Here is a 27961-nt window from a genome sequence, read left to right on the forward strand (position 1 = left end):
ATCAAACAAATGGATAACAACTGTCATATCCCTGACATTGGTCATTGGTATACGGGCATTTCCTTGTCGAGTCATATTACCAATTTTAAAAACCGAACTATGACAGTATTTGATTAATTTCTGAATTATGCCAACTGAACTTAGACAATTTGATATTAATCATTGGATATTTTGTGGACACCAGTTCTCTTAAATGACGCATCATGAAACTGTGTGTGTTGTAAGATATGGTGTGGAGATTTGCTTATAAGTGATGCAATTACGATCAAATGGTCCGTAAATATACAAATCCTAGATTGACGTCCATTTGCACTTAAATTTTCTATACTTAAATCATGTTTTAAATCAATATGTAAGACTCGAAGGTGGGATATCATATGGACGCTGAAGTGCAATGGTCACGCTGTAGTGTGGTTGTCTTCTGTCGTTTCGTCTAATACTAGTAACATGTTAGTACGTAGCGTCAGATATCGTGATCCGAGATGGGACCATGATAGAGCGACTATAAAAGGATAAATATCGTGTCCCAAATAAAGCACTTCATAGATTTTGACATGTAAACGAAATTATTACCAATACTATTTTTCAAATATCAAATTCAAGTTCCCCCTAAAAACTAGTTTTTGTGGACAAATTCAAGTAAGAAATTACCACCACAAAGGAACATAAAGAGAACCTTACAAATAGTACATGCATGCAGGTTCTCACATACTATCTTACATATTAAAATAACATCATACAAAAACGTACTCAATGTGTTCCTCTCCTAATTTGGAGTTTTTCCTACGATCCAAAATTTATCAGAATCATTTGGTTATCCATGCTTTAGTGTGTACTCCCTTACAGTCTTGAACATTAAAACTATGGAAAAAAAAAACCCAAAAAACCCCACACATTGCAACATTTTTAGTGTGTGGTACAGGTTGGTTGTCACTGTGTAATACAGTTTTACATAAAACCCTATGGGTAAAACACCAAAGCACTCTTTTTGTTTGAACACAAGTTGTCAGTGAAGTTGTCAAATATCCACACTGATATGTGTCCACACTTTTTCATTTATAAAACCTATACTTGTGTTTGTCTTCCTGGCTTGTGATTTTTGTAACCTCTCTCCTTTGTTATGTAATTGTATGTTCTATTATGAAGTTGAAATATATTATTATTATTTTGTTTATAACAGTATAAAATGTAGTTCAACAAACTAGCTATCACCACAAAAAAATAAATAAAATATGTAAATACCATCTTTTTCTCTATTTGATTAATTACCACTTACACAAATAAATTACAATCAAAACAAATGTCCAACAAGCATTTTCCAGATTGACCCACATAATTTCGTAACGTTTTTACCTGTAATTTTTAATATATTATACATAGTGGGACAATCGGCAGGGCGTCACTGGGTCAATAGAACTGAGGACATTGTCAGATCTCTCTTGCAGACTTGACTTAGTTACTTAAATAGTGTGTACTGATATTGTTTTGTGTTTGTCACGTGCTTGAGGTAATTACAAAAAAATATAGTTTCATAACAATAAAGATAAATGTAACAACAAGTAACAGTTTGTAAAATAAACAGCATTAAGGAATACTGTACGCCAATCTAAATTTTGCATAACAAATATTTACCTGACAGTGTAAAAAAAGTAGTATTATAATACACTATATTTGAATTTGGTGACTTAATTATCTACATTTAATCAAGTTGACTGGAAACCAAACAATTTTATTTTGTACATGTTGATATATCATTGTAAATATCCAGTTCTAAATCGTTTGGGTGAAAGGTCAAGGTGTAATTTATTTTCGCATTTCACCCCTGCTATAAATGTGTGCCTCTAAGTTTGTTTTTCTTCAATGTCCATCTCTACACTAGCTAGAAAGAACATGGCACAATGGATTATAATTTCTTTAATTATTGTATTGTTGTATGCAGGTAAGTCTTAAATTAAAATATAATTTTAAAAGACAAAAAATGTTATGATAATTAGTATCCTTAATTCATTGGAACGTGTTATTTGCTACTTAATTTTTATATGAAAAAGATGATTTTTAGCTTTTTAGCAGGGATTCCATTATCACCGTTAAATATACAATGCTGAACTACCAGTTTGCAAATCTGAAGAATATGCTTTGCCAACTTTTGTACTACACAAACTATTGTAAAAGGCTGTAAAAATAGTCATAAATACAAATATATACCCAGTGCTTTCTATGCAAAATAAAAATAAAATATCATGAAATTGACTTTAGAAAAAGCAACAGCTAACGCTCAGTAACATTCATCTGAACACATGTCAACGTGTATGACGTATTCTCATTTATCATTTTAAGCAATTTTTTCTAATGATAATGCACCTATTAATAACTGTCGGTGAATATTTTATTTTTGTTTATTTAAAACAGTGTTTAAGGTAGCATTATAGCATTTCTTGGACCAAAGGGTATGATAGCCTTTTCAAAATGATATTCTTTTCAGAATGTTCACTTCTTAACACTGTCAACACTGCACAAGAACCCACAGTTCACAGTTAACTGGAGCAATTTCATTATTATATTTAGAAATAAATTACGGCCATTTATCTTTTCTGATATCATTATGAACCTAAGGTTAGTAGTGCTTTTATGTCTTTTATCATACAGTGAATATGAAAATTCTCAAAATTCACCATTATTACAAATATTTCCGACTTTGTTTGGTTTCAGAGGAGTTAGGGCTCAATGAAATCGGTCTCTTCCTTTGGAAGTAAAGATATTCAGTTATTACATTTTATGTCATTTTTTTTATCTTACAGATTTTATATATGGCCAAGTATCAACTCAAGAGGAATTAGATGACATTGCTAGGAATTTAAGAGTTGAAGTTCATGTTATTGACAATTTGCAATTCAATGGGAAGAAGCACCTTTTCAGAATTATATTTGAAAATAAAGGGTCCCATTCTTTATCAGGGTTAAACTGGAAAATCTTCTTCTTCAGCTTTTTCATTATTGAAGACGAACATATCTTATCACCCGATGGAAACAGCATTTTACCCGGGGGATACATACTTAATGAATCAAAACTTAGAATTGATCATGCTAAAGGTAATTTATATTCACTTACCCCTGTTGAAGATTTCATGGAAATTAAACCTAATACAACAAGAGAAATACGTTTCTTTGGGTCGAACTGGGCAATATCAAAATCCGACATACCTCCAAACTGGTATATAACTGTCGATGGGTTATCGCCTCGTGTCTTTGAAAGTACATCAGGTGATTTTGTTGGGTATTTTAATGAACCAAATCAATGGAAGAGAACACAATTTGACCTTTACGACCCTTATTCGCCGTTAGATCGATTTGAAAAATATAAAGATATCAGGAAAAATCCCAAGAAAAAAATTGCAATACCAACGCCTAAATCTGTGATTCATCATGATGCCTTGGAAACATTAGATATGAACGGAGATGTTAAAATTGTTCACAATGGATTCACAGTTGAGGCATCATACCTGGCAAGTAAGTAAACTATATTTAGAACTGAAATCATATATTATCTTACCTCCTGTACATTTCTAGGAACATGATTTGTTAATTGAAAGTAACCGCTTGGAGACCGTGTATATTCCGTATACGGTTAGTAGGATTCCATATTATGTTACTAGAGGTTTCCAGATTTGCAACCGTACCAACCGTAGTACGAACTGGGAGCCGTCATTTAACTTTTGGAAAAAATGGATGTATACACTTTATATCAACGCATGCTTTATGAATCATATATAGAACTATTTTGAGAATTTTTAGCTGTAATTTGGTACTAATTTCATGTGGTTACTTCTTGCATTTATAGTAAAAAATATTGTGTGCACTCGATTATGCTTTCAAGCAACCGTTGCAAGTAATCGTTAGTACGAACGGTTTATAGTTTTAGAGTTATTTCCCCCTGAAACTGCATAGACACAAAAATAGTTAAATAACGAAAGAAATTATAAACCGATGTACATTTTGATGATAATAAATTTTTAACAATATAAAATGATGAAGTATTTTGGTTTTTTTTTAGTAGGTTTTAGAAAATATGAACAAAATAACTTTATTTTTACAAAATATTTTGACCTTAAAAACAAAAGAGTATTGATGTAATAAAATACAAAATAATATGATGTTAGGTTATATGTGTAATAATTGTTAAAGATATGTAGAATAAGCATAAATTAAAACTTCATTTTGTAGGTAGGCTAAATATAATAGACACCCCCATTCTATTACGTGTGAAACAAAAGATAAATGATAACGTATAACAATTATTTTATATTCTTTTCCAGCCATAACTTACAGTAGACCTACATTTATGCGGGCCAAACATCAATGTCAAATGCAAACAATCTAGGGCTAAATTTCATAGTTTTACTGTATAACATTCGCTAATCAATTAATTCAAGAACATGAGTGTCAATCCAAGTCGGTATAAATTATTTGACAGTTGTTCTTTCTATTTTATGTTATCATTTACATTAGCTACTGGTTGATTTGCATCTATTTTTTTTCTTAAAATAGTACACTGTATATTTCCGTGGATCTGTCTATCAGTATTTTGTAATCGATATATTTGATTAAAAAATCCAAGATAAATTTGTCATGCTTTATAATCTTTATATTGTAATATTAGTCAATGAAGTTAATTATTATTTATAGGTAGTTCATGTTTTTTCTTATGTTTTGTAATTGTATGAAAACCAAAAGTTACACATGCATGCTCGAGTGCCCTCAATTTCATAATGTTGACCACCTTATGTTTCGTATTCATATTGTAACTTTTTTCTCTTGTATATGTTTGCATGTATTCATTGAACAGTGACCGGCTATAGTTGTTCAATTTTATAAAATTTTGGTCTCTGGTAGAAAGTTGTCTCATTGGCGATCATGCAACATCTTTATATCTATATATTAAAAAAGATTAGTAGTAAGTTTATATACTTTATTAAAAACGATCCCTTATCATAGCTGTTCTTCTTTGTGAAAGTCAAACACATAGTTCGACAATAGATGCCATCTGCCATCTAGGATGTCTGTATAAGGAACATACAACTCGGAATGTTTTGAACTCCTTCATTATATGCTCTACGTATAATCTCCTTTTTCTGTGCAATGCATTGAACCCCCCTTTTATATTCGATCAATGCATTTGAATGGGAACGTGTGGTTGGAACCCCCTCTTTTTAAAATGGCTGGATCCGCCCCTGACACCAGTCTCCTTGCGACAATACTAATGTAATAACAATATGTTATGATATAGAAGAAGAAGAAGAAGAAGATGCTTTATTTCCATAAAATGGGCTCACAAGGAGCATAATATAATATCATTGTAATATAATATTCTTTTACAAATATAATAAACAACACAAGTTACAAACACAAATAAGAAACAACAGTTATCACATATTAGTATATATATAAAACCTTTGTCTCAGGCACACCTCTGGAAAGTAACAAAAAAGAATACTGCGAGTAGTCTAAATATATCTAGCTGAACTGCAAGAGGCACCTAGGGACGGTGCTATATGGCATGGAGGGTGCATATTAAAATGTGTTTCGGGACATTAATGATATGGTAAGATATTGTAAGAAGTTGCACATAAATGGTATGTCATCCTCGTGCCTGGTGCAGAGGAGTCAGTACTATTTAAAGTGACACAACTGCAAGAGGCACCAAGGGACAATGCTAATTGACATGCCAAAGTGCACAAATTACAAAAAAGATAAAATATTACCAGTTTAATAAAAAAAAAAATAATATCGCAAACAAGAAGGTAATAGAACTTGTACGATGTGTCCTGTACCCCACCATGCCAACCTTGTGCCTAGTGCAGAAAGCCTGATTAAATATTTATCTTTAAAGTTATATTTTATCTTCATCAATTAACTCACAGACAGATATCAAAATATCAAGATTCTCTACATTAAGAAGCCATATCAGTTTTTGACTAGGAATCAAATGCTTAAAGTTTGGGCATAGTAAGTCAATAGTGGAATTCAAATAATTTCTCTTATCTTGTGATGATGTACATGAGAATAAAAAATGTTTTTCATCATCAACTTCATTTGAGGTGCACCTGAGACATATTCTGTCTTGTCGGAGAGTACCCTGATAGCGACCTTGTTCAATTCTTAGTCTGTGAGAAGAAATACGCAATCGAGTGAAATTTCTCCTCTGCTCAGGTGATTGTAATATAGTAAGGTATCTTTCAAGACCAAAATGAGTCTTAAAAGTGCTATAGCTACAAAGCTTCCCATCAGCACAATTGTGCATTTGGTTTCTCCATTGTATTTCATAGTGCTCATACAAAAACTTTTTAATTAAAATTTTGAATCTAAAGTTGCTTGCAAAGGTTAGACTGTCAACCCCATTAATTTTTTTTTGCAAATAGTTTAAAGATCCATACCAAGAGGGAATTTTTGATTCAAATAATAGCTTTGACTCTAAATATGCATCTTTTAGTAAGGGAAAGGATGAACCCAAATTTTCAAGCCGGTGCCAGTATCTGATCATAGATTTGGTGATATCAAAATGTAAAGGAAATCTCCCAAGTTCTGAAAGAGTGGCAAGGTTTGTTGCTCTTTTCCCCACACCTAGTAATAATTTACAAAATTTCATATGTAATCTATCTGAAAAAAGTTTAGGATAAGCTTGATCAACTGTATAAGTCTGAGAATTTAATTTTTTTTTGAAAGGATTAAAAAAGCCCCAAATTTCCGAACTATACAAAAGAATGGGTTTAATTGTATGATCAAATACATGGAGGCTGTTTTTAATATTGGGATTCAGTGATAAAAAGTCCTTTCGTAGCTTGTAGAATGCTTTCAATGCCTTATTGTACAATTCCTTCTGAGCAAAGGAAAAAGATCCTGATGCACTAAATGTTATACCTAAATATTTACAATGTTGAACACAATCTATCAACATGTCATTAAAATAAAAATTATGTTTTATATGCCTGCCTGCTTTGTTAAATACCATCACCTTAGTTTTTTTTAGATTAATTTTCATACACCAATTTTTACAATAATTATTTAATTGATCAAGTTTACACTGAAGCCCCTTTTCCGAGGAAGAAAAAATGACAATATCGTCAGCATATAATAAACAATGAACTGGCTTTGAGTTAACCAAGACTGGATCAGGTGACTTTTCTAGATAATCAGGGAGATCATTTATAAATATTTTAAACAAATTAGGACTCAAATTATCTCCCTGTTTCACTCCCACCTTAGTTGGAAAAAGGTCTGTAACTCTATTCTTTAATCGAATACAGGATTTACTCTGGGCATACATACTCTTAATTATATTATAAAAATTTGTACCCAGCCCAATGTTTAATAACTTGAGTTTTATACCTGGATGAATGACCGTGTCAAAGGCCTTTTGGAAATCAACAAAACAGGCAAACACTCTACCTTCTTTAGTATGACAGTACTTATCGATAATGGTCTTAAGTATGAACATATGGTCAGATGGTCGCGCTTTCCTTGTGAAGCCAATTTGGCTATCTTTAATGATCTGATATTTATCTAAAAATTTGCAAAGACGGGTGTCAAGAATTTTATTAAAAAGCTTCCCCAAAGCATCAGTAATAGTTATTCCTCTATAATTATTAGGATCAGATGCATCATTCCCTTTATGAATTGGGAATATGTAGCCAATAGTCCAGGGTTCTGGGTATTTTCCATAAGAGAGGCAATTATTAAAAAGTTTTAGTAAACAAGGTAACAAAGAGGTTTGACCATATTTTAGCATACTGTTAGAGATGTTATCCAACCCTGCTGCTTTATTAATTTTTAAAGATGACAAAGCAGTAGATATTTCGGTTTCAGAGATCCTACTATCAAGTTCATTAAAGCACTTTCTTTTTTCAAGAATATTTAGCTTTTCCTCCAAAAATTGCAGTCGTTCTTTAAACTCATCTTTTGGTTCTGTCAAATTTTTAAAATGATTCAACCAATCAAATGGTGCGACTAATGCACTTTTATCATCCTTTTCCTTACCCTGAAGTTCATCAATCAATTGCCAGTACTGCTTAGGGTTTTCCTCGTGCAGTGTTTCTATCTGCTTCAACAAAGACTGCTTGTACTCTCTGTATTTGTGTTTTCGTGCCTTAGTATATAAGCGCTGTAGTTTATAAAAGTGACCTTTAACAGCAGGATCTCTGGGAAATCGAGAATAAATTTTCCCATAACTAAATAGGTGTTTTCGCAAATATGCAAGATTACAGTCAAACCACTTTTGGTGTTTAACCCCCTTACCCGTTTGGGCTTTACGCCTTTTAAGGGAAATATTGGCAGCAGTTTTAATAATGTCTGTCAATTCTAGAGATGCGCTATCAATTGCATTTTGGGAATTGATAGGCTCAAGTTTAAGGAATTTTTCAAGTCGCTGCTGAATTTCTGCCGTAAAAAGGGCATCTTGAAAAAGAGCTGGTGAGTCATCTGACCATATGAAACCTGGTGACATTTTATGAGTATTAACACTATCACAATCAGTTTTTAAACAATATTTTGCAGACAATGACCATTCTAACAAACAATGGCAGTCTGATAGTGTTGGTATAAAATTACATATCCTCATATACAAAATTTGATTTAGGATACTCTCCGACACTAAAACATAATCAACTGTACTAGCTCCATTAGGTGTATAACATGTTAGACCACCAAAGGTGTCACCAAGAACTCGACCATTTAGAATCCTTATTTGGTTACTAATACACAAGTCAAGCAGGTCCCTGCCCCTTGAGTCAAGTTTATCATCTTTGCTCCTTCTTTCAAGAATTTGTTTATCGCTGAAATAGGACTGATATAATGGAGAAAGATTATTACTGTCATCTATGATGAAATCTGCATCAGAAGCCACTCTGGCATTAAAGTCCCCACACAATAATATATTACCCTGTTTTTGATAGGAAGCAATATCCTTTTCTAAACATGTAAGAATATCATGGTCAAGTCCTTTGGAATATGATGACCCCTCTGGTGGGTTATACACAACACATATAAAAAGATCTTTGTCAAATCCAAAGAATTGTTTTTCTAATTTCACCCACTGAAAATCTGGGATAGTTGATTTTAGAATTTTCACATGTTGCTTTAGTGAGGGCTTGCGTAGTATTGCAACCCCTCCAAAATGCCTGTTGTTATATTTAGTTACAGGTCTACAAATAAGATGACAATGGAATGACCCTATATTAGTTATATTAGAATCATACCCCAAGTGTGTTTCAGCAAGGAACACTAGATCTAGATTTTCTATATGTTTCAAAAAAAGGGGGTCTTGAATCTTGTTGTTTTGTCTTTTTTTTAGACCACCCACGTTCTAGAAGCCCATTTTAATGGAAGATAAATTATCACAAGTCATATAATAATAAACAAACAAGATAAAATTATATCGTGCTGATAAATATTTTGACTCAAGAAATATTTTTCATCAGTGTTATGACATTTATATTCATTCATAAAACTCAACAAAATATAAGGAAAAATCTACATGATCTAGATCGATATTTTTACCATATGTGTTGTGTTGAATATAAAAATATTGCTGCTATGATCGAATTGATATCTATTTGTTTTGGTTTGAATTTTGACCCAATTTTGCTTCACTAGTCATAACGACATCAGTAAGATAAAATAGAAACGCAAATCTATATTTAGAATCTAAAGGTCGAGGCAACTCAGTTCCAGTGAGGACTGTTTGATTCATTCTCGTTTGTACAAAATAAATAGTACCGTATAAAATAACGCACAAAGTGTTTCCTAACTAGTGCAAATTCAAATAAATGAAATATTAAGGTTTTTATCGTTGAAATGCATTTCGATTTCTTTGATTTCATCATGACGAAAACAATACTTTCACGCAATAAATGATATCTCCCAAACAACACCAACGGTTGCGTTACGTGCCAACCGTACCTGATACGTAGCAAATCTGGAAACCTCTACTAGTAGGCGGGGATTACTTCAATACACGGTTACTGCTGGTTATCATAACGTTCTTTTGTACAAACAACAGAGGAAAAATCTTAAGGATTTCAACAGACGAGGAAATTTATAATGAACGTTTGACATAAATAAAGGCTACATTGGAATACCGCTGTTCGAAATTCATAAATCGATATAAACTCATAAACACATTTTAAGCTTGTAACTGTTGGCATGTTTTATGTATAGACCAATATAAGTAGGTTCCTAATACTAACGGTATTGAGGGCTTAATCACTTATAGAGGCCACTATACAGTCTAAATATCGTCGGTTGGATCCATTCGTAACATATTTGAATATAAATAATTGTAAAATGTTTCTGCAAAGAAGCAGCATTAGTTATTCAGTAATGCCTCGTTCACACGTACATCTAATTCGAATTAGTTGAATGCGAATCGAATTCGAATTACATGTAAACTCAGCATTACTTACATTTATATGATGACCGCAAATGATAGAGAAGTATATATTATTTTTTAAGGCTTTACATGCTTAATCGGAATGAGATGTGAATCATACCAAGTTTCTTATCTATTGGTAACGACATTAAATATAAGTAGTACTTTGAAGTTAACTTCATTGAATAGATTGTGTTACATTGATACAGACGAATATATCCACCGTCTTATATTTAAGCATTTTTCTATAGTGATGCGAGCGGCTTCGTTATTTCCTGAAAACTGCCACCAAGTATGTTCCAGATAAAATTTATAAAGCAATTAAGAAAATAGAAGACAATGAATCCCTTTTGGGATTTGATACATTGATAAAGGGCCTTTTAAAAGAATAGCAGATATAAACCGATTTGACCGAGGAGTTAGACCCTATGCTTTTGAGTTGTATTCACGAATAGTCGATATACAACATATAACATTTGCTACAGTGGAAATAGTATTTGAAGCCAATTAAGGAATGACTGTAACATTTTTCTACCTATGAAGAAATTACTTTTAAAATGTGGTGCACACTGAATAACCCGTGTACCGGTTTTTTTAAAGTGTGCACCACATTTTTTTTTTTAGGTTGTTTCGATTAGACAGAAGTAAAAAATTACAGTCATTCCGTATAATTTTATTCTTTAATGTGAAGGAGTAAATCATGAATACGTTGATGATGTCACGGTCACATGAAAAAAAAAATATGTTCAAAAACGTTGTAGCCAATCAGAAGACGTTACGGTATGCATGTATAAATTCTACTTCATTACATAAAATTGTAAACCACAGATCTGAAGAAAAACGTATCGAGAGAATAGAGTTGGCACTTAAAATGTCTAAAAACTTAGAGCAAACAATATTCAAATCAGACCACAATAAAATCAGAAAGGTAAGCATGGCGTTGAAAAAGTTTTTGCAACATGCTCAAACAAAATCATACTATATGCATCGTTGTATGACCGATAAAGATGACACTTTAACATTCCTTTAATTTATAAACAGATAAAACAACATTCAAACCAGTGAACTCAATTGTGACAGGCACAGTAAATATACATCTTACTGCGAACGCCACAATGACTGAATTCGAGGGATATACTCTTGAAATTGATCCTCCATCCAAAACCATACGTATAACTTCTAAAACCAATGCTGGGATATTTTATGGAGTCCAAACCTTATTGAGTATACTTGCTGACGGATATAAAATACCAAAGCTTCTCATAAAAGATGAGCCTCGATATGAATTCCGTGGTATGCATATTGATATTGCAAGAAATTTTAGACCAAAGTCAACATTGTTAAATCTTTTGGATGCTATGGCAACATATAAATTAAACAAACTCCATCTCCATGCAACTGATGACGAAGGCTGGAGGTTAGAAATCAAAGATTTACCCGAGTTAACGGAGGTAATATATTTTGTCACACTGCCATAAACTTACACATTTGTCCGCATGGAAAATAACAGATTTGCATACTTTTAGTTACTTAATATTTATATATTTTTTCAGATAAAAAAAACCAATTATATATCATATTTATGATAGTAACTTCTGTTGATAAGAGTTACGACTTATTCCTTCTGTCAGTTTGCTTTGTTTGCTTTGCCACATCTCTTAGGGGAAAAGTATAACAAAAAACTCCAAGGCAATTCAGAATGGGGAAGTCCTTGAAAACTGACAAAATCAAAATGGGGTAGTCCTTGAAAACTGACAAAATCAAAATTGGGAAGTCCATAAAAACTGACAAAATCAAAATAAGAATGTCTATACGCTATCAATCGACGGAAAAAATAATAAACAACCGCCACATTCCTGACTTGGTACAGGCATGTTCAGAAGAAAATGGTGGGTTAAACTTAGAAATTAGACAACATTGTTGTTTATGCTTTCCATTCATTGTGTATTATATAACTTTGGAAGAGTAAAGATCAAATCCTAATGTTCTTAATGATATTGTGTTTTCTTCAGGTTGGTTCTAAGCGTTGTCATAGTTCATCTGAAAATGAGTGTCTAATTCCACAGTTAGGGTCAGGCCCTGATAACAGTACTTCTGGGAGTGGATATCTTTCAATTCAAGATTACCAAGAAATACTAAAATATGCCAAGGATCGTCATATTGAAGTTATACCAGAAGTTGACATGCCGGGACATTCACGCGCAGCAATAAAAGCAATGGAAATAAGATACAAACGGCTTATGCACAATAACCAAAAGGCAGATGCTGAAAAATTTAGACTTTTCGATCCATCTGATTCCTCAACATATTTATCAGTTCAATATTTCGGTGACAATGCTCTTAGTCCATGTATTGAAAGTACTTTTAATTTCGTTGATAAAGTGGTGAAGGAAATAAAAGCTATGCATGAAAGTGTGGGAACACCATTAAAAATATTCCATTTTGGTGGAGACGAGGTTGCCAAAAATGCATGGTCAAACTCGACATCATGTAGAAGGCTTGGTTTTAACAGCACAAAAAGAAATGAAATTCGAACGAGTTTGAAAAAAATGTTTGCACAACGTGTTGCTAACATTACACACAAACACGGATTGAATCTTTTAGGTTGGGAAGATGGTTTCTCGGAAGGAAAAGGAAAGCCGTTTGACAGAGCGTTATTTCCTAACGCTGATGTCTATAGCAACGCTTGGGATAATGTATGGGAATGGGGTGAAGCAAGAAGAGCTTACAATTTTGCAAATGCTGGATATAAGGTAAGCCTCGCGGAATATTATATTTCATCCTGCATATGACCTTTTAATTATACAAATACTGGTGTAGAGATAACACGAAGTTATACACGTATAGTAATATTCCTCTGATAATCTGCTTCTGTTGCGAACGAACGATAATGTTCAAATAAATGTTCAAAGCTAAAAACCAGGAATCATCGCCAACAGGAGAATATTTCGGTTTTTTCTAGTGTTGAGGTTGAATCATATGATCATGGTTTTTTTTAAAGCTATTCATTTAATTTCTCTCGGGTTTCTGGCTGAATTAGTCTTAAGCTTTTCTATGTTTGTTAAAATAAGCATCTTTTGATACGATATTTGAAATAAAGAGTTTTCCCTGCTTATGCTTTTTAAACACAAAGAACAAGAAAAAGATGTAAGCAAACCCGACAACCAAACTATGACAGAAAATGAATGAATAGCATTGATATACAATGAATAGGGCTGGCATGGAAAGTCAAAGTTATAGTTTTTTACATACTGCCATTTATTTCTTTTCTAATATGCCCCTTAATTTATTGTTTTCGACGATCTTTCACAACAGCTTTATTTTACAGATAATCATGTCACATGCAACGCATTTGTATTTTAATCATCCTTATGAACCGGATCCGGAAGAAAGAGGACTTTACTGGGCTCCGAGATTTACAGACACATTTAAGACATTTGGGTTTATGCCAGATAAATTATACGAAAATATTGACATAAGCAGAATGGGTGCACAATTGAATCGATCTAAAATCTGTGGAGAGAATGATGTAAATTGTCCGAGTCTGCAAGTGCCAGAACATATTATCGGTAATAGGTTTTTGTTTCTAGTATAATGAAAAGTCAAGTGAAATTTTAATGTTTCTAACCATTGAACTCTTATTTTATTTTTTAGTTTATTAATATCTCATTTATCGGTTCTCTAAAATCCATCGGGTTTAGTAAGAACTTAGAGTTACTTAGATTAAGCTATTAATGTATGTAAAATCATGCTTCTTCTGGTTAACTTTTCTTCTTGGGCAAAGACAATAGAAATAAAACATATATAATTACTAATATTATTTAAGATTTTAGAGGAAGGAAAGAGTTTTAACATTTGAACATAAAGTTTTATTTACCTCATGTCTGTTGGCATACAACATGATTTTATATTATTTGCAGGAATGCAAGGTCATTTGTGGAGCGAAACAGTGCTTACAGAGTCTAATTTTTATTACATGGTATTTCCAAGGTTATTAGCTTTGGCTGAACGAGCTTGGCACAAGGGCTTATGGGAAGATGAAATTTTGAAAAATAAACGAGACCAGAAAATGAAAGAAGACTGGGGTGATTTTGCAGAGACACTAGGAGACCGGGAATTGAAACGATTAGATGAAATGGGTATTGAATACAGAATTTCTCCTCCTGGGGCAAGGTTTGTTATTCTTACTCATTATTACTACTAAAAGTGATACTAGTAGTATTTCTCATTAAAGTACAATGTAAACTGTACGTATACGTATATTAAACTTTTTTTTTTATAATACACAACATGCAAGTACATTGTATCTTAACAAAAAGAACAGATGATCATTCGAAAAATCCGATTGGAAATGTATTTCCTCAACTCATAAAAAGACTTTTTAATTGTGAAAATGTTTATGCTAGATAGGCTTGCCTGGTAAAATGAAGTCAGGGATGATGTTAACACAACTTATTAAAAATCTCTAATCTTACATAGATACAAATATTTTGTTTGAAATTATTACAATACGTGTAGAAATCTTATTACAAACGGGGTACTAAATAGTATTTTTTACAGAGCATGTGGTCATACTTTTCTCATGTTAATGACGTTTTTAGAATATGTTGGAAGCGTACTGATTGATATATTTCCTTGGAAAAAACTTTTATTTATAATTTGAAATTAGACACTGAACAAGATTTCAGTAGATGTGTGATCTCTTAAACCGGTTAATGTCTTTTGAACTTTTGTTATTTATCAAATGCTGATCTTATTTTTCAAAGTTAACCCTTTCAAACTGATTTTACAGGTTTTTGTTATGATGTGACGTTTCACCAGGGTGACTTTGCATGTCTGTCTCAAGCCATGAGCTTGTAACTAGGTGAATGGTTGTTGGTGAATGCTGTCTTCCATATCATGTCTGTTTATCATTTAATGTTTAAGTATAAATCAAATACATGAATAGTTGTGTTTCTCTTCCAGTTCTCTTGTCATTTTGGTATTTAAAGGTCATACGGTAACCTGTAGGTGCTAACACCCGTTTCATTTGGTCTTTGGTGGATAGTAGTCTCCTTATTTTGATAATATGCTCTTTTAGAGTTTCAGGAAATACAGCGATAGTAAATGGAGAATATAAATCCTCACATATAGAGTACAGTAATGACAGTGGCAAAATATGGAAGATGGTTCCAAGAAAATGGAACCTAACTGACAAATTTGACGTACTGTTACGAACAAAGCAAGTATTGCTATTTATTTTATACGTCAGGAGGCTCAAGGGTACAAAAATTTCGGCAAAATATAATAAAAACATATTTTTGATTACAACTTTTATTTATTACACTATTCGTTGTCAATTTGTAATATGGTACAAACATCAAACAGATAAGTCAATTCGTTTTGGCCCCAAATGACTTTAAAATTGTTACATCTTTGACGAAGCTCAAAGTTATCTCCCTTTGATGCAAAAATGTCATTTGTTAGCACTAAATTTGAAATATCTTTTTTAACTCATAAATGACGTTTATTTTTTTATCTTATTTTCGGGCACATCGAATGTAGCGGGGTTAACCTAAGTTTGTTTTTACATATTTTTTATGTTAACCTCTTCTGTGTGGCATTATTGGAGAAATTGTATGTTCGTATAAATGTTTAATACAAAAAAATGTATTGTAAATAAATTAAAAACATTGAGACAGCCTGAGAACAGATTTTGATTCCAGACATTTTTAGGGATCAATTTATCTATTTTTCTAGGTCTGTTGATGGACGCAGAAGCAGCAGATCAGTCAAGTTTAATCCAGGTATTGATTAAAAATAAAATTTAAAAAATATTGAATTCCGAGGAAAATTCAAAAAGGAAAGTCCCTTATCAAAAGCCCGAACACATCAAACGAATGGATAACAATTGTCGTATTCCTGATTTGGTACAGGCATGTTCTTATGCAGAAAATGATGGGTTTATAGCTAGGTAAACCGCTCACTTGTATGACTGTCGCATCAAGTTCCATGTTTCGATGTGTGAACAAAACAAACAGACACAGTAAATAAAAATGTAAAATTAGGGGTACAGCAGTCAACATTGTGTTTCACTATCAAAACAAATGTAACAAAGAAGCACAAAACGGCATGAATCAAATTCAACAACCCCATTCATTGCTATTTTATTATAAGATTTGATATATCGATGTAAAATCCACTTATAAAGGATTGAAAGATTTTTAAATGTACTGGGACCGAATTCTTACCCTGACAGACAAATGGTTAGATAAACATTAACTCTGACGTAGAATCGCGCGTTTGACGTCACACAGGTAGATATACAATATGATTTGCACTTAAAACCTAAACTGATATAATTATTTATGTACAAACTGAACATTTAAGCCTTTTTCAATTGATTTGTATAGTTCGTTCTTATGTTGTACTGTTATACCACTGTCCCAGGTTAGGGGGAGGGTTGGGATCCCGCTAACATGTTTAACCCCGCCACATTATTTATGTATGTGCCTTTCCCAAGTCAGGAGCCTGTAATTCAGTGGTTGTCGTTTGTTTATGTGTTACATATTTGTTTTTCGTTCATTTTTTTACATAAATAAGGCCGTTAGTTTTCTCGTTTGAATGGTTTTACATTATCTTATCGGGGCCTTTTACAGCTGACTATGCGGTATAGGCTTTGCTCATTGTTGAAGGCCGTACGGTGACCTATAGTTGTAAATGTTAGTGTAATTTTGGTATTTTGTGGATAGTTGTCTCATTGGCAATCATACCACATCTTCTTCTTTATATTTGAACTTAGAAAATAATACATATAGTATAAAAATTCCTTTAACAATAAAAAGGGAAAGCACTGCATATTCATTGAGAGAAATCAATTCTATTTTAAGTATACAAAATACTTGTTTGCCTGGATGGACATGTTGTATGTACTATAATTGCTCATGGTTCATCTGTGTTAATGTGTTACACACCATCCTGAAAAGTAAATTTATTAAAAAAAAATGTATGAAAGAGTGACATTGGCCTTTAATTTATTGACCCAAAACTCATTAGGCTTGTCCATCCTCAATATGTATGAGTTTCATTCTAACCAATGAATTAAACGCAAGCTAAAATTTGGAAAAAGTTTTTTAACTTCAAGAGAATTAAGTAGCTGTGATATTAACCTTACAATCAATAAGGTTTTCTCCCTTCCCTATATTTTTAATCTGTAATTTTTTTATTCAAGTCAAAGAAGAGAAACTCAGACAAGTTACCATCATCAAAACAATGTTTCTAATTTAGTTACAGTGACATTGACCTTTGATCTATTTACACCAAAATCAACAGGCTCTCTTTTCGATATATCCATCTTTATGATTTTAATTGTAATCAAAATGTATGGGAGACTAAAGTTATCATCCAAAAATAAACCCACGGACGTTCACACATTACAGTACTATACGTATGCTCACTTCTAATTCTGGAGCAAAATAAAAATATGATAAATTTTGTAAAGCAGGTCATTTATCCTTGCATTTTTGAACGGAATCATTATCAGTAAAATTATTATGAATACGATGTGAGCACATGCTTATATCGTTGTTTTGTGGAATCCAATCAGAATCTAGGTCAACGTTGCGGCAATTTCTAATGTTTTTGAGTATTCGTGTGAGAGATGAACAAATGATGATTTATATTCGTGTTGTATTTCTACTCGCGAAAATTGCACAAGCGAAAATAAGTTTGCATGTAGTCATCAGATTTGAAGACAGACAATAATATTCTGGACCTTCTTACAAGAACATCATGAAAAATAAATATTTATTTGGAAATAATGCTTCAAGCACAGTTTTTCATGTTGCAGAATAATCTTATTAAATGTGTTTTGCTTCCATCTTTTAATCGTTTATTTTCAGTCGACCAAGAAATGATCGATTATCTGGCTGAAAATCTCGACATATCTTTCAACGTTCTAGACAATTTGGTGGACACTGACAAGAGCTTTCTACAACGCATTTCTATCACCAATATTGGATCAACAACAATACTTCCAGGAAATTGGAGTATATTCTTTTACCATATTCGAGCTATAAATAGTCTAAAACCACTCCTTCTACCCATTTGCGGAATGTTGTTAGAGCATATTGCCGGAAGTTTGTACAAGTTAACACCGGATAAAAGCGCATTTGTTAAAATAAATCCTCAAGGTCAAGTTAATTGTGAGTTCCATGCTAAGTATTGGTCAGTGGCCGTTACAGATAACATGCCGAACTGGTATGTATGGAGTCATGGCACTCAGGCCAAGACAATACATTCTACATATGGTGAAGACCTATCCTTTATAGGACCGTACGATACTAAAAATAAGTGGAAGCGATATCCAAGTGATAGATACGATCCTTTCCTTCCTCGCACACGTTATGTCATGAATAGTGACGTAGCAAATCTCGGCGAAGCCAGTGAGGTTGTTAAAGAAGGAACATACGTTATTCCAACCCCACAATATATGACCACAGATACGACAAAATCAGTTCAGATAAGTGCATTAGACGGGTGGGTTGTATTAGAAAGTTCTGATTTTCCGAAAGAATTAGCGTTAATTGCAGGTAAGAATTCATTAGTTTAGCTTATATTGATAAGAGATTTATTCTTTATTCGGTTTTGATAAGTTTTTTGTACTGCAGCCGTTTACTTTTTTAATACTTACTCAACTAAAATAGTTCTGGCCACTCATTGATCTGAACAGTTAACTACAGGGTTTCTGTTTTATGTCCTTAAAGGAGAGGCCAACGATACCAAATGGATATTAAAACTCGGAAACAAACTGACAATGCTCTGATTAAAAGCGAAAAAACGACAAAAAGACAAACATCAGTACACAAAATACGTCATTCGGAAACCTGAGACTGACGAACCTCACCAAATACCCAGGGTGATCTCAGTTACTTTATAATCCTATGGAAGTAAAAAATTAATTGGAGTTTATGTTTTCATTTGGTCATGATCTTGATTGTAGTTGCTTCACATATTGCATGCATATTCATGACGGGAACAATGTAACATTAACTTGATAGCTTGTTTTCGTAAAGTTAATAGACCGTGATGAATTATAGGGAATATATGAATTGATAGGGGCAGACAGTTTGATTGGCATCAGCTGCTGAACCGATAAACTAGTTATAACACATAGCAAACACAAGAACTACATCAACAAACGACAACTACTGAACATTAGATTCCTGACTTAGGACAGGTGCAATCACACACATCGGGTTTAAACGTTTTAATAGGTACCAACGTTCACCCTTAACCGAAACAATAGTGTAACATCACTACATAGAATGACACACTATAAACTATTAATTGAAATCGCTCAACTGAATCAAAAGACATATCAACATCATGTTCACTTGTCTTATAGTAAAATTAGCCATTCAAGTATAATAAATATATTTAACATTTTTTTAATTTGAAGTTTCATGTGAATTTAAACAGTAACTCGTAGATACAAAACATAAAGGGTGGTCATGATTAATAAACTTATGGGAGCTTTATGAAATATACACAATTTCTGTATTGTTTTGTTTGATTACAGATTTTTATACTATCAACATCAGCTTATCAAATCAAACGTCGAAAATCATTAGATTCATAAAGAGAGACATCTCAAAATTTCCAACTTCGTTAGCAAAGACTGAAGCATACTTTCTTGAAGTGAAACCAGAACTTTATGAAATAAGAATAACAGTAAATAGTCCCAAAGGAGCCTTTTATGCAGTGCAAACTTTGAAGAGATTAAGTGTAAAAATTTCGAAGAATTCCTACAGAGTCTACAACATCTACATAAGTGACGCACCACGATACGACTTTCGGGGAATGTTTCTTGACGTAGGAAGGAATTTCCACACAAAAGAAGAGATTAAAGTTTTACTTGACTTTATGTCAGTTTACAAATTGAACAAATTTCAATTACATTTATCGGAAGATGAAGGTTGGCGACTAGAGATACCTGGTTTAGAAGAATTAACTACGGTAATGTAGTCACTCTGGTATATAAATAATGTACAAAAATATTAAAACGTCCTGTGTGTTTAATACCAGTCACGTATTTTAAGGAATTTGTAATAGTGAACTCACGGTAAGATTCTTTCATTTGACAGAAAGTCTTAAAAATCTATATTTTTTATCTTTTTTAATCGAGCGTTCATATTGAGTCTTTTGTCAATCTCTAAAATTGTCCAAATTCGACACTGGTTGCTATAAACAAATACTACCGATGATCTACAATCATAAAAAAATAGTATAAACATCGACAACCAGTGACGCGGTTCCTGACTTTTAACTCCCATTATCAGACATAGTTTCTGAATGAATTTTAGTGCTGCTCTTTTGGGGTCAAACATATAAATAGACGATATATGTATATAGTAAGTATAATATAATTATGAAAACATTATTGTTTAAAGAGTCAATCAAATTCTCCCCTATATGAACTAGTTTTGTTTGAAAAAAAAACAATTTAAATAAATTGATCAGTCAAATTCTGTTTTAGTAAACACTGTTGAAAGAACAATATTATCCATATGCATTTGATCATTCCGTTTATTACTAAGTCATTTTTAATTAAAAATAGATTTACAATAAGCAATACACTTATTATATCATTTATGCCTTGATGTGTAAGTACAGTAATAGATGATATTTTATTTCTACATACTTTCTATCCTTTTCTATTGGAATCTTTTCATAATAAATATTATTAGTTACATAGTGTGCTAGTGACCTAATACGGTATATATGGGGTCAGTAAATTCCATATGGAGTGAGAGCGAAGCACACTATATAACGAATTTATCTTACCGACTATCTTAACGTGTGAAATTTAGACTAGTGACCGCTATCAAAATGAGAAAGTCTTCAATACTGTTAGCATTAAGAAACTACTTCCATAGATCCTACAAAAACAGATCCCAACAATAACAACTTGTTAGGTAAAAATGAGTTTTATGAATTTATGTCCATCTTAATCACCAATTTCTTCGTCTGTTGAAACCTTTAAAGTTTTTTCTCAGTACCGTTTTGTTTTTATAAAGGGACGTAACACCACTACTAACTGCGTATGAAATAAGCCCAGCTTCCCTTCTTTCCTTAGATGGAATATAAAGGGACATAACACCACTACTATCCATGTATGAAACAAGCTCATTTCCCTACTTACCTAATTCGAAAAATCCACGGTCTTTACGCGGACAATTTTAACCAATCATATTCCTAGAAATGTATAGGAGGTAAGATAAACAATCATATTATATATTTTGACTTTTAAACTGGTGTTTTCGCGTTACTTTATGATATGCAATGAATGAATAAATACTTCAGTTACAACAGACCTGTGTTGAAATTATTAGGCACCGCATTTTTGGTTTATCACTGTCTTACTTTAATGTCATCTTTCGAATAATAGAACCCTCCTGATAATTGGTATTTTTTTGGTTTATTCATTACATTTATATGAATGCAGGTTGGATCCAATCGATGTCATGATTTAAAGGAAAGAGTGTGCACAGCTTCACAACTTGGATCTGGGCCAAATAAAAACAACTCTGGAAGTGGGTTTTATACTGTTGCTGACTATCAAGAAATATTAAAATATGCTAATGACAGATACATACAAATCATTCCTGAATTTGACATGCCTGGTCATGCAAGAGCTGCCATTGTTTCAATGCAGGAAAGAAAGAGAATTTACGATATGAGAAAAAATAGTTCAATGGCTGATCAGTACCTTTTACATGATCCTGATGACGTTTCAGAATATATGTCCGTTCAATGGTTCGTAGACAATGCTGTCAATCCTTGCATTGAAAGTACCTATACTTTCATTGATCACTTAATTACAGAAGTAAAAGCTATGCATGACGGAATACAAAATTTAGAAATTTTTAGTTTTGGAGGCGATGAAACTGCAAAAGGTGCGTGGGAAAAGTCTCCAAAATGTAGAGAATTTATAGCGAACAACATAGGCATAGACTCTGTCAGTGATTTAAAAGAACATTTTGCACGACGCGTCGGGAATATAGCCGGTAGAAAAGGATTGGATATCTCCGCCTGGGAAGACGGGCTTATGCATGGTAGAACGCCCTTTGATTTGACTCATCTTGTTCCAAATGGAAGGTGTACATTTTTAATTATATTATTTAGGGAATATTTATATTAAAGTGCACATGCTGAAGTAAATTAATGTAAATTTGTATATTTTAGTGCACATTCTGAAGTAAATCAATGTTTCAGTTTTTAGTTCGTCAAAATTTGAATATTGATAAACATGACTTTTAATAATTATGGTGGCATATATCTGTCCCTAGTTGTCACTTAGTTAAGTCGTCATAATAAGCCAAATAATTCGAGTTTTCAATTAATTAAGATAATAAAATAAAAATATTTGGTAGAAAATCTTTTAGCGTTTTTGCCCATTTCATGACATGTAAAAACAGAATTATATATATCAATAAAGAGCACTTATCTAATTAACAAATAGACTTGTGTAATCTGACACGTCGATTCCTATATTTACCCTTCGAAGAGAAGTTCAAAGGATATTGTAAATTGCAAACAACGTATATGAAACTCTCCCTAATCAAGTTATTGGATTTAGCATCTCCATTCCGACCGGACGAGGCTGGGTATTTATACGACTCGCTCAATATTTATGCCCTTTGCATTCGAATCAAACCTCTTAGACTGAGACACTTGGACCCAGATTGATCTGTGTTTTTTTGGGGAAAAAGTCTACCTACTACCTCTTTACCTCCTCCTAATAAAGTTTTGTTCGATATTTGTATATTGTATTATTTTTTAGAAATCCCCATAAGTGATCATTTATTGAATGAACAGGTAATGTTATTGTAAATTAATGTCTTTTATATAAAAACGTCTTTTAAATGGGCATTAGCTTTGAATAAGAATAGACAATAAAATATGGTTTTGTTTGTTTTAAACATTTATGACAGCGAAATAGTATTTCATAAAAACAGTTCAATTAAGTTAAAAAAAAATATCGCTGATGTATTATTGACTAATATGACCATCGAAGATCTTCGGAGGTCTTACTTATGATATTTAGATAATACGCACGAATTGCTGATACAAAATAACGATACCATTTTTTGTCAATTGATGCTATTGGTCTTTCTGTCATTTGAATACTAGTATATGTTTTAGTATGTAATAAATATAAGATATAATAATTGGGGTCAAATCGATAAACACGAATATGACATTAGTCCCTTTGATATTCAATAAAATACTTTCATTAATAGGAAAGCATACACTAGTGCATGGGATAATGTTTGGGAAAAAGGAGGCGGTGATCGTAGCTATAGATTAGCTGATGCAGGCTACAAGGTAAGTATATATGTACATGTAAATATATCAATAGAAAGTGCAGCTTCACCTTGAACCAGTTGGATTTAGAAAAATATGCTTATTATAATTAGTAATTTTGGGGCCCTGTATAGCTTTCTGTTCGATTTGAGCCAATGCTCCGTGTGGAATACCATCCTTAAACCTACAACCGATTGTCCTACTAATTAATACCTAAATTATATATATGTCCTTTCAAACAACGACTATAACTGCGTCTTCCAAGAGCCCCATGAAACATCTTTACTTCTTATATTTATTAACATCAATTTTATCAGTATGAAAGCCGGACTGTTTCGGGTTTAATTAAAGTATGAGGTCGTTTAATACTTTGAATGTTCATTCAAGAGAATCTAGGTATGGAATACAGATGTTTTTAGAAAGATTGTTTGATTGTTGGTTGCAAATATTTCATGCATATTCAGGACGAGAACAAGTTCTCAATAAGTACAATAGGTAGTGTTGTCACAAGAGAGGCCATCTGGGTTGATGGTCGGGAAAATTTGGACCGCCACTTGAAAATGAGGGTATATTGGATAGGGACAGAAATGTTGCCTTGCAACAGGCCACCTACGGACCCCTCAAAGAGTTGTTGCAAGGGTTTTTAACGTGCAAAGGCTGTGGCACTCTCTTTACACGAGACATCTGATTAAGCGTCCCCATTCTGACCGGACGTGACTGCGAACTTGATACATTCCGCACAGCCAAACGGACGTCCCACTGTTTATTTTATTTTCCAGAAGTTCTAAATAAAATACTAATCCTTTATTTAGCGTCAGTGATGCCTTAGTAACAAGTATATTTGTATTGGTTTACAGGTTGTACTTGCTTTAGCAACCCATTTATATTTCGACCATCCTTATGAACCTGATCCTGCTGAGAGAGGATATTATTGGGCAACAAGGTACACCGATACTAGAAAGGCGTTTGGATTTATTCCAGATAACATATATGCTAATGCTGACGTCAAAAGAAATGGAGCGCCATTAACGGAATCTGAGATTTGTGGAGGCAATACATGTTACGAATTGGCAACACCAGAAAATATCATGGGTAAGTGATACGTCATGGACATTTTTGTATCATATTACTGGTGTCTTAAACCTATGCTATTATTTGAAGAAATAAATTTATCGGAAATTAACATAACGCGGGGAAGAAAGTTTTTATAATATTTAGGGGACTTTTAATTTACTATAAAAAAAAAGTCTAACCAACTGTTTCCTTGTGAGAAGACTGGTAGAATTAAAAATGTTTTGTTAAATGGGAAAAGTAATTCAACCAGACAATATATATAGGATAAGAAATTCGCATTGATTAATTGACCCAAGTTTAAGAATGGTAAACAAACTTTGAATTCCCGCAAACCAGGTGATAATTACTTTTATTTAGTCTCCAATACATATTAATTACCACAAGTTCATTACTAAACGTCTAGTAATTGACTTTTGATTCTAAATAATAATGTATCGACTTATTGTTGTCCTTCTACTATTATCGCAATATCCAATTTCGTACCTGACCGCCTCGGTGGTGTAAGAAGTTAGTGGAAAAGGTACATAACCCATTCCCCAAATTGGTGGCATCAAAACGAGCAGATTAACCTGCCTCAGAATAGTTTGAGCTTATATGCACTATGATATACAGCATTACACAGTCATTCTAGTATTACAATGAAGCCTTTTGACGCTGTATTTGGTCATAAGGCTAAGGATGCTATTTATGTAAATAGATATAGGAAGATGTGGTGTGAATGCCAATGACAATGGGACAACTCTCAATCCAAATATTAATTTATAAAAGTAAACCATTATAGGTCAGTGTACGGCCTTCAACAAGGTTCACAATAGACTGACGAGTTAATTAAAGAAGAAAAAAAAGTATATGTTTGCAAAAGACGGTGTCCTAATCACTGGCGAACGTTTAGGCACGTGAGCAAGTCAAATTCCTTTTTTTTTTTTTTATATATATATGTGAATTTTTTTTTGTCGAGTTGGCGACTTCTGTTGGAGAAAGCTCGACATAAGGATAGTGATTTGGCGGCGACGGCGTTAGTTAAAACTTCTCAAAAGCTTTATATTTTAGACTTTGTATATAGATACCTCATCTCATGGATCAGTGAACAAGGTTAAGTTTTGATCTCGTCAGATTGTAACAGTACTTAATTTGAACGTTCAAGTAGGATATAGATATTGGCCGTTTATAATTATTGTTTTTTTCGTAGAAAAAAGTTGAGGCGTGAGCGCTATTGAATCTGCTAGCTAAGTAAGTTTTGATTGTATCTTTTATCTGGATTTTTATTAGGTATGATGGGACTTGTATGGTCAGAAACTTCCCGAACTAAAGATCATCTTCATGACAGATATTTTCCAAGGATGCTTGCAGTTGCAGAACGTGCATGGCATAAAGCAAAATGGGAAAACATTTCGAAGAAAAAGGATAAAATGATTGAACTAAATAAAGATTGGACAAATTTTGCTAATCGTCTTGGTTATAGAGAATTAAAACATCTTGATGATATCGGTATTAAATACAGAGTACCACTGCCTGGCGCAAAGTTTGTATATTTTGTTGTTGTGTAAATATCAGAAGTAAAATCGCAAAAATACTGAACACCGACGACAATTCAAAAAGGAAAGTCCTTAATCATGATCAAATGGACAAATAATCAAAATCTCAAACACAGCAAACAATTAGATAACAACTTATCATATTCCTGACTTGTGAAGGCATTTTCTTATGTGGAAACTGGTGGATTAAACCTGGTTTTATAGCTAGCTAAACCATGCACTTGTATGACAGTCGCATATTATTCCATATATTTATTTATATTTACCTGAATACTTTTCGATAAGTATATAGCAAATGTACTCTTAGTTACGTGTTATAGTGTTCTTTTAAATTGTCAATTCTTTGTAAATTATTAATCTTTACTGTTAAGTCCATCATTTTAAATAATATCCTTTTGGCGTGGCTCGGTAGTTACATTTCTCGCCATTTTGTTATTTTGCTCTAACCATTTTTTTATTCTGTTTTTTTATTTTTGTTTATCCGCTTAGTTTAAAGGCCATTTTATTTTTCTCTGTTGGCGTATTTGTTTGTTTTTGTAGGGTTTAAGATAATAATTCAGTGTTGACTGCTGTATCCCTACTTTTGACATTTTTACCTATTATATATGTTTGTTTAATTCACACATTGTTGTCAATATGATGGAATTGTATGCGACTGTTTTACAAGTGAGAGGTTTGGTTAGCCTTAAAACCAGATTTAATCCACCATTTTCTACATAAGGAAATGCCTGTACCAATTTAGAAATATTCCAGTTGTTTTCCATTCATTTGATCTGTTTGCGCTTTTTATTTTCGCCAAGGATGGAGAGAAGGGAAGTGGATCGTAACCCTTGGCTAGCGAAGATGCTGTAAATAAAGATGCGTCAAATTATGTAGAGTTCGGTTAGTAGATTCATTTTATACTCATTTTGTCCAGGTGTTCCACACATAACTAAGTTTTCATATGAAATATATGTCACTTCCGACCGCGTTATTCCACAAAAAAATAATTTGTTATATAGCGTAATATCTAATGTACATGTACCAAATTGTATGATGGATGTTTATTTCTTTAGGATGTCCGGAGATACATTGAAAACCAATACAGCTTTTCCAGGACTTGTTGTAGAGCACAGTCAAGATAACAGGACATGGAAAATAGGAAACATTGATGGGGTTTCAAAGACGTTTTTAAGAACTAAGTATGCATTTGATTTTTTCTGTTGTATTATTTTTCGAAAGTTTGCAATATGATTCGGAATTTTTTTTTTCCAAAAGCATCGGCATCAATCGAAAGTGGACAGATTTTTAAAAAAAATGCTTCAGAAATGTAGTTTTCTCCTAAAAATGGAGTTCTAATGTTGAACTACTAATTTTTGAAAAGTAAAACTACTAGACTAAGTATTAACAACGAAATTAACTTCAGTTATTATCAATCAGGAGTATATTTTCCTTTTTTTACAAGAGATAAAACATTTATCCTTAATTGATATGAATTGTTTACTATTTTCGTTTTAGATCTGCTGATGGATCAAGAACAAGCAGAATCGTACCAGTCTCTAAAACCACATCTTCAGCTATTTCAGACAAATATTCAATAACAGTTT

The 27961-nt window shown here is 32.7% G+C and overlaps 2 protein-coding genes across 2 annotated transcripts; both read left to right on the forward strand.

Annotated features, from left to right (window-relative positions):
• Positions 1 to 1819: 1819 nt before the first annotated feature.
• LOC134705791 (beta-hexosaminidase-like) lies at positions 1820 to 16167 on the forward strand. The gene is made up of 8 exons (XM_063564508.1): positions 1820 to 1939; positions 2799 to 3506; positions 11461 to 11870; positions 12432 to 13172; positions 13748 to 13988; positions 14340 to 14592; positions 15500 to 15644; positions 16159 to 16167. Exons 1-8 carry the CDS (start codon positions 1861 to 1863, stop codon positions 16165 to 16167), a joined length of 2586 nt encoding a protein of 861 aa, XP_063420578.1. The 5' UTR covers positions 1820 to 1860.
• LOC134705793 (beta-hexosaminidase-like) lies at positions 16165 to 27955 on the forward strand. The gene is made up of 9 exons (XM_063564509.1): positions 16165 to 16205; positions 18300 to 18989; positions 19979 to 20415; positions 21905 to 22557; positions 23703 to 23787; positions 24624 to 24858; positions 26110 to 26362; positions 27431 to 27579; positions 27873 to 27955. The coding sequence occupies exons 2-9, from the start codon at positions 18311 to 18313 to the stop codon at positions 27953 to 27955; spliced, it is 2574 nt and encodes an 857-aa protein (XP_063420579.1). The 5' UTR covers positions 16165 to 16205; positions 18300 to 18310.
• The last annotated feature ends 6 nt before the right edge of the window (positions 27956 to 27961 follow it).

The sequence above is a fragment of the Mytilus trossulus genome, chromosome 2 (genome assembly GCF_036588685.1).
Source record: "Mytilus trossulus isolate FHL-02 chromosome 2, PNRI_Mtr1.1.1.hap1, whole genome shotgun sequence".
Taxonomy (NCBI): domain Eukaryota; kingdom Metazoa; phylum Mollusca; class Bivalvia; order Mytilida; family Mytilidae; genus Mytilus; species Mytilus trossulus.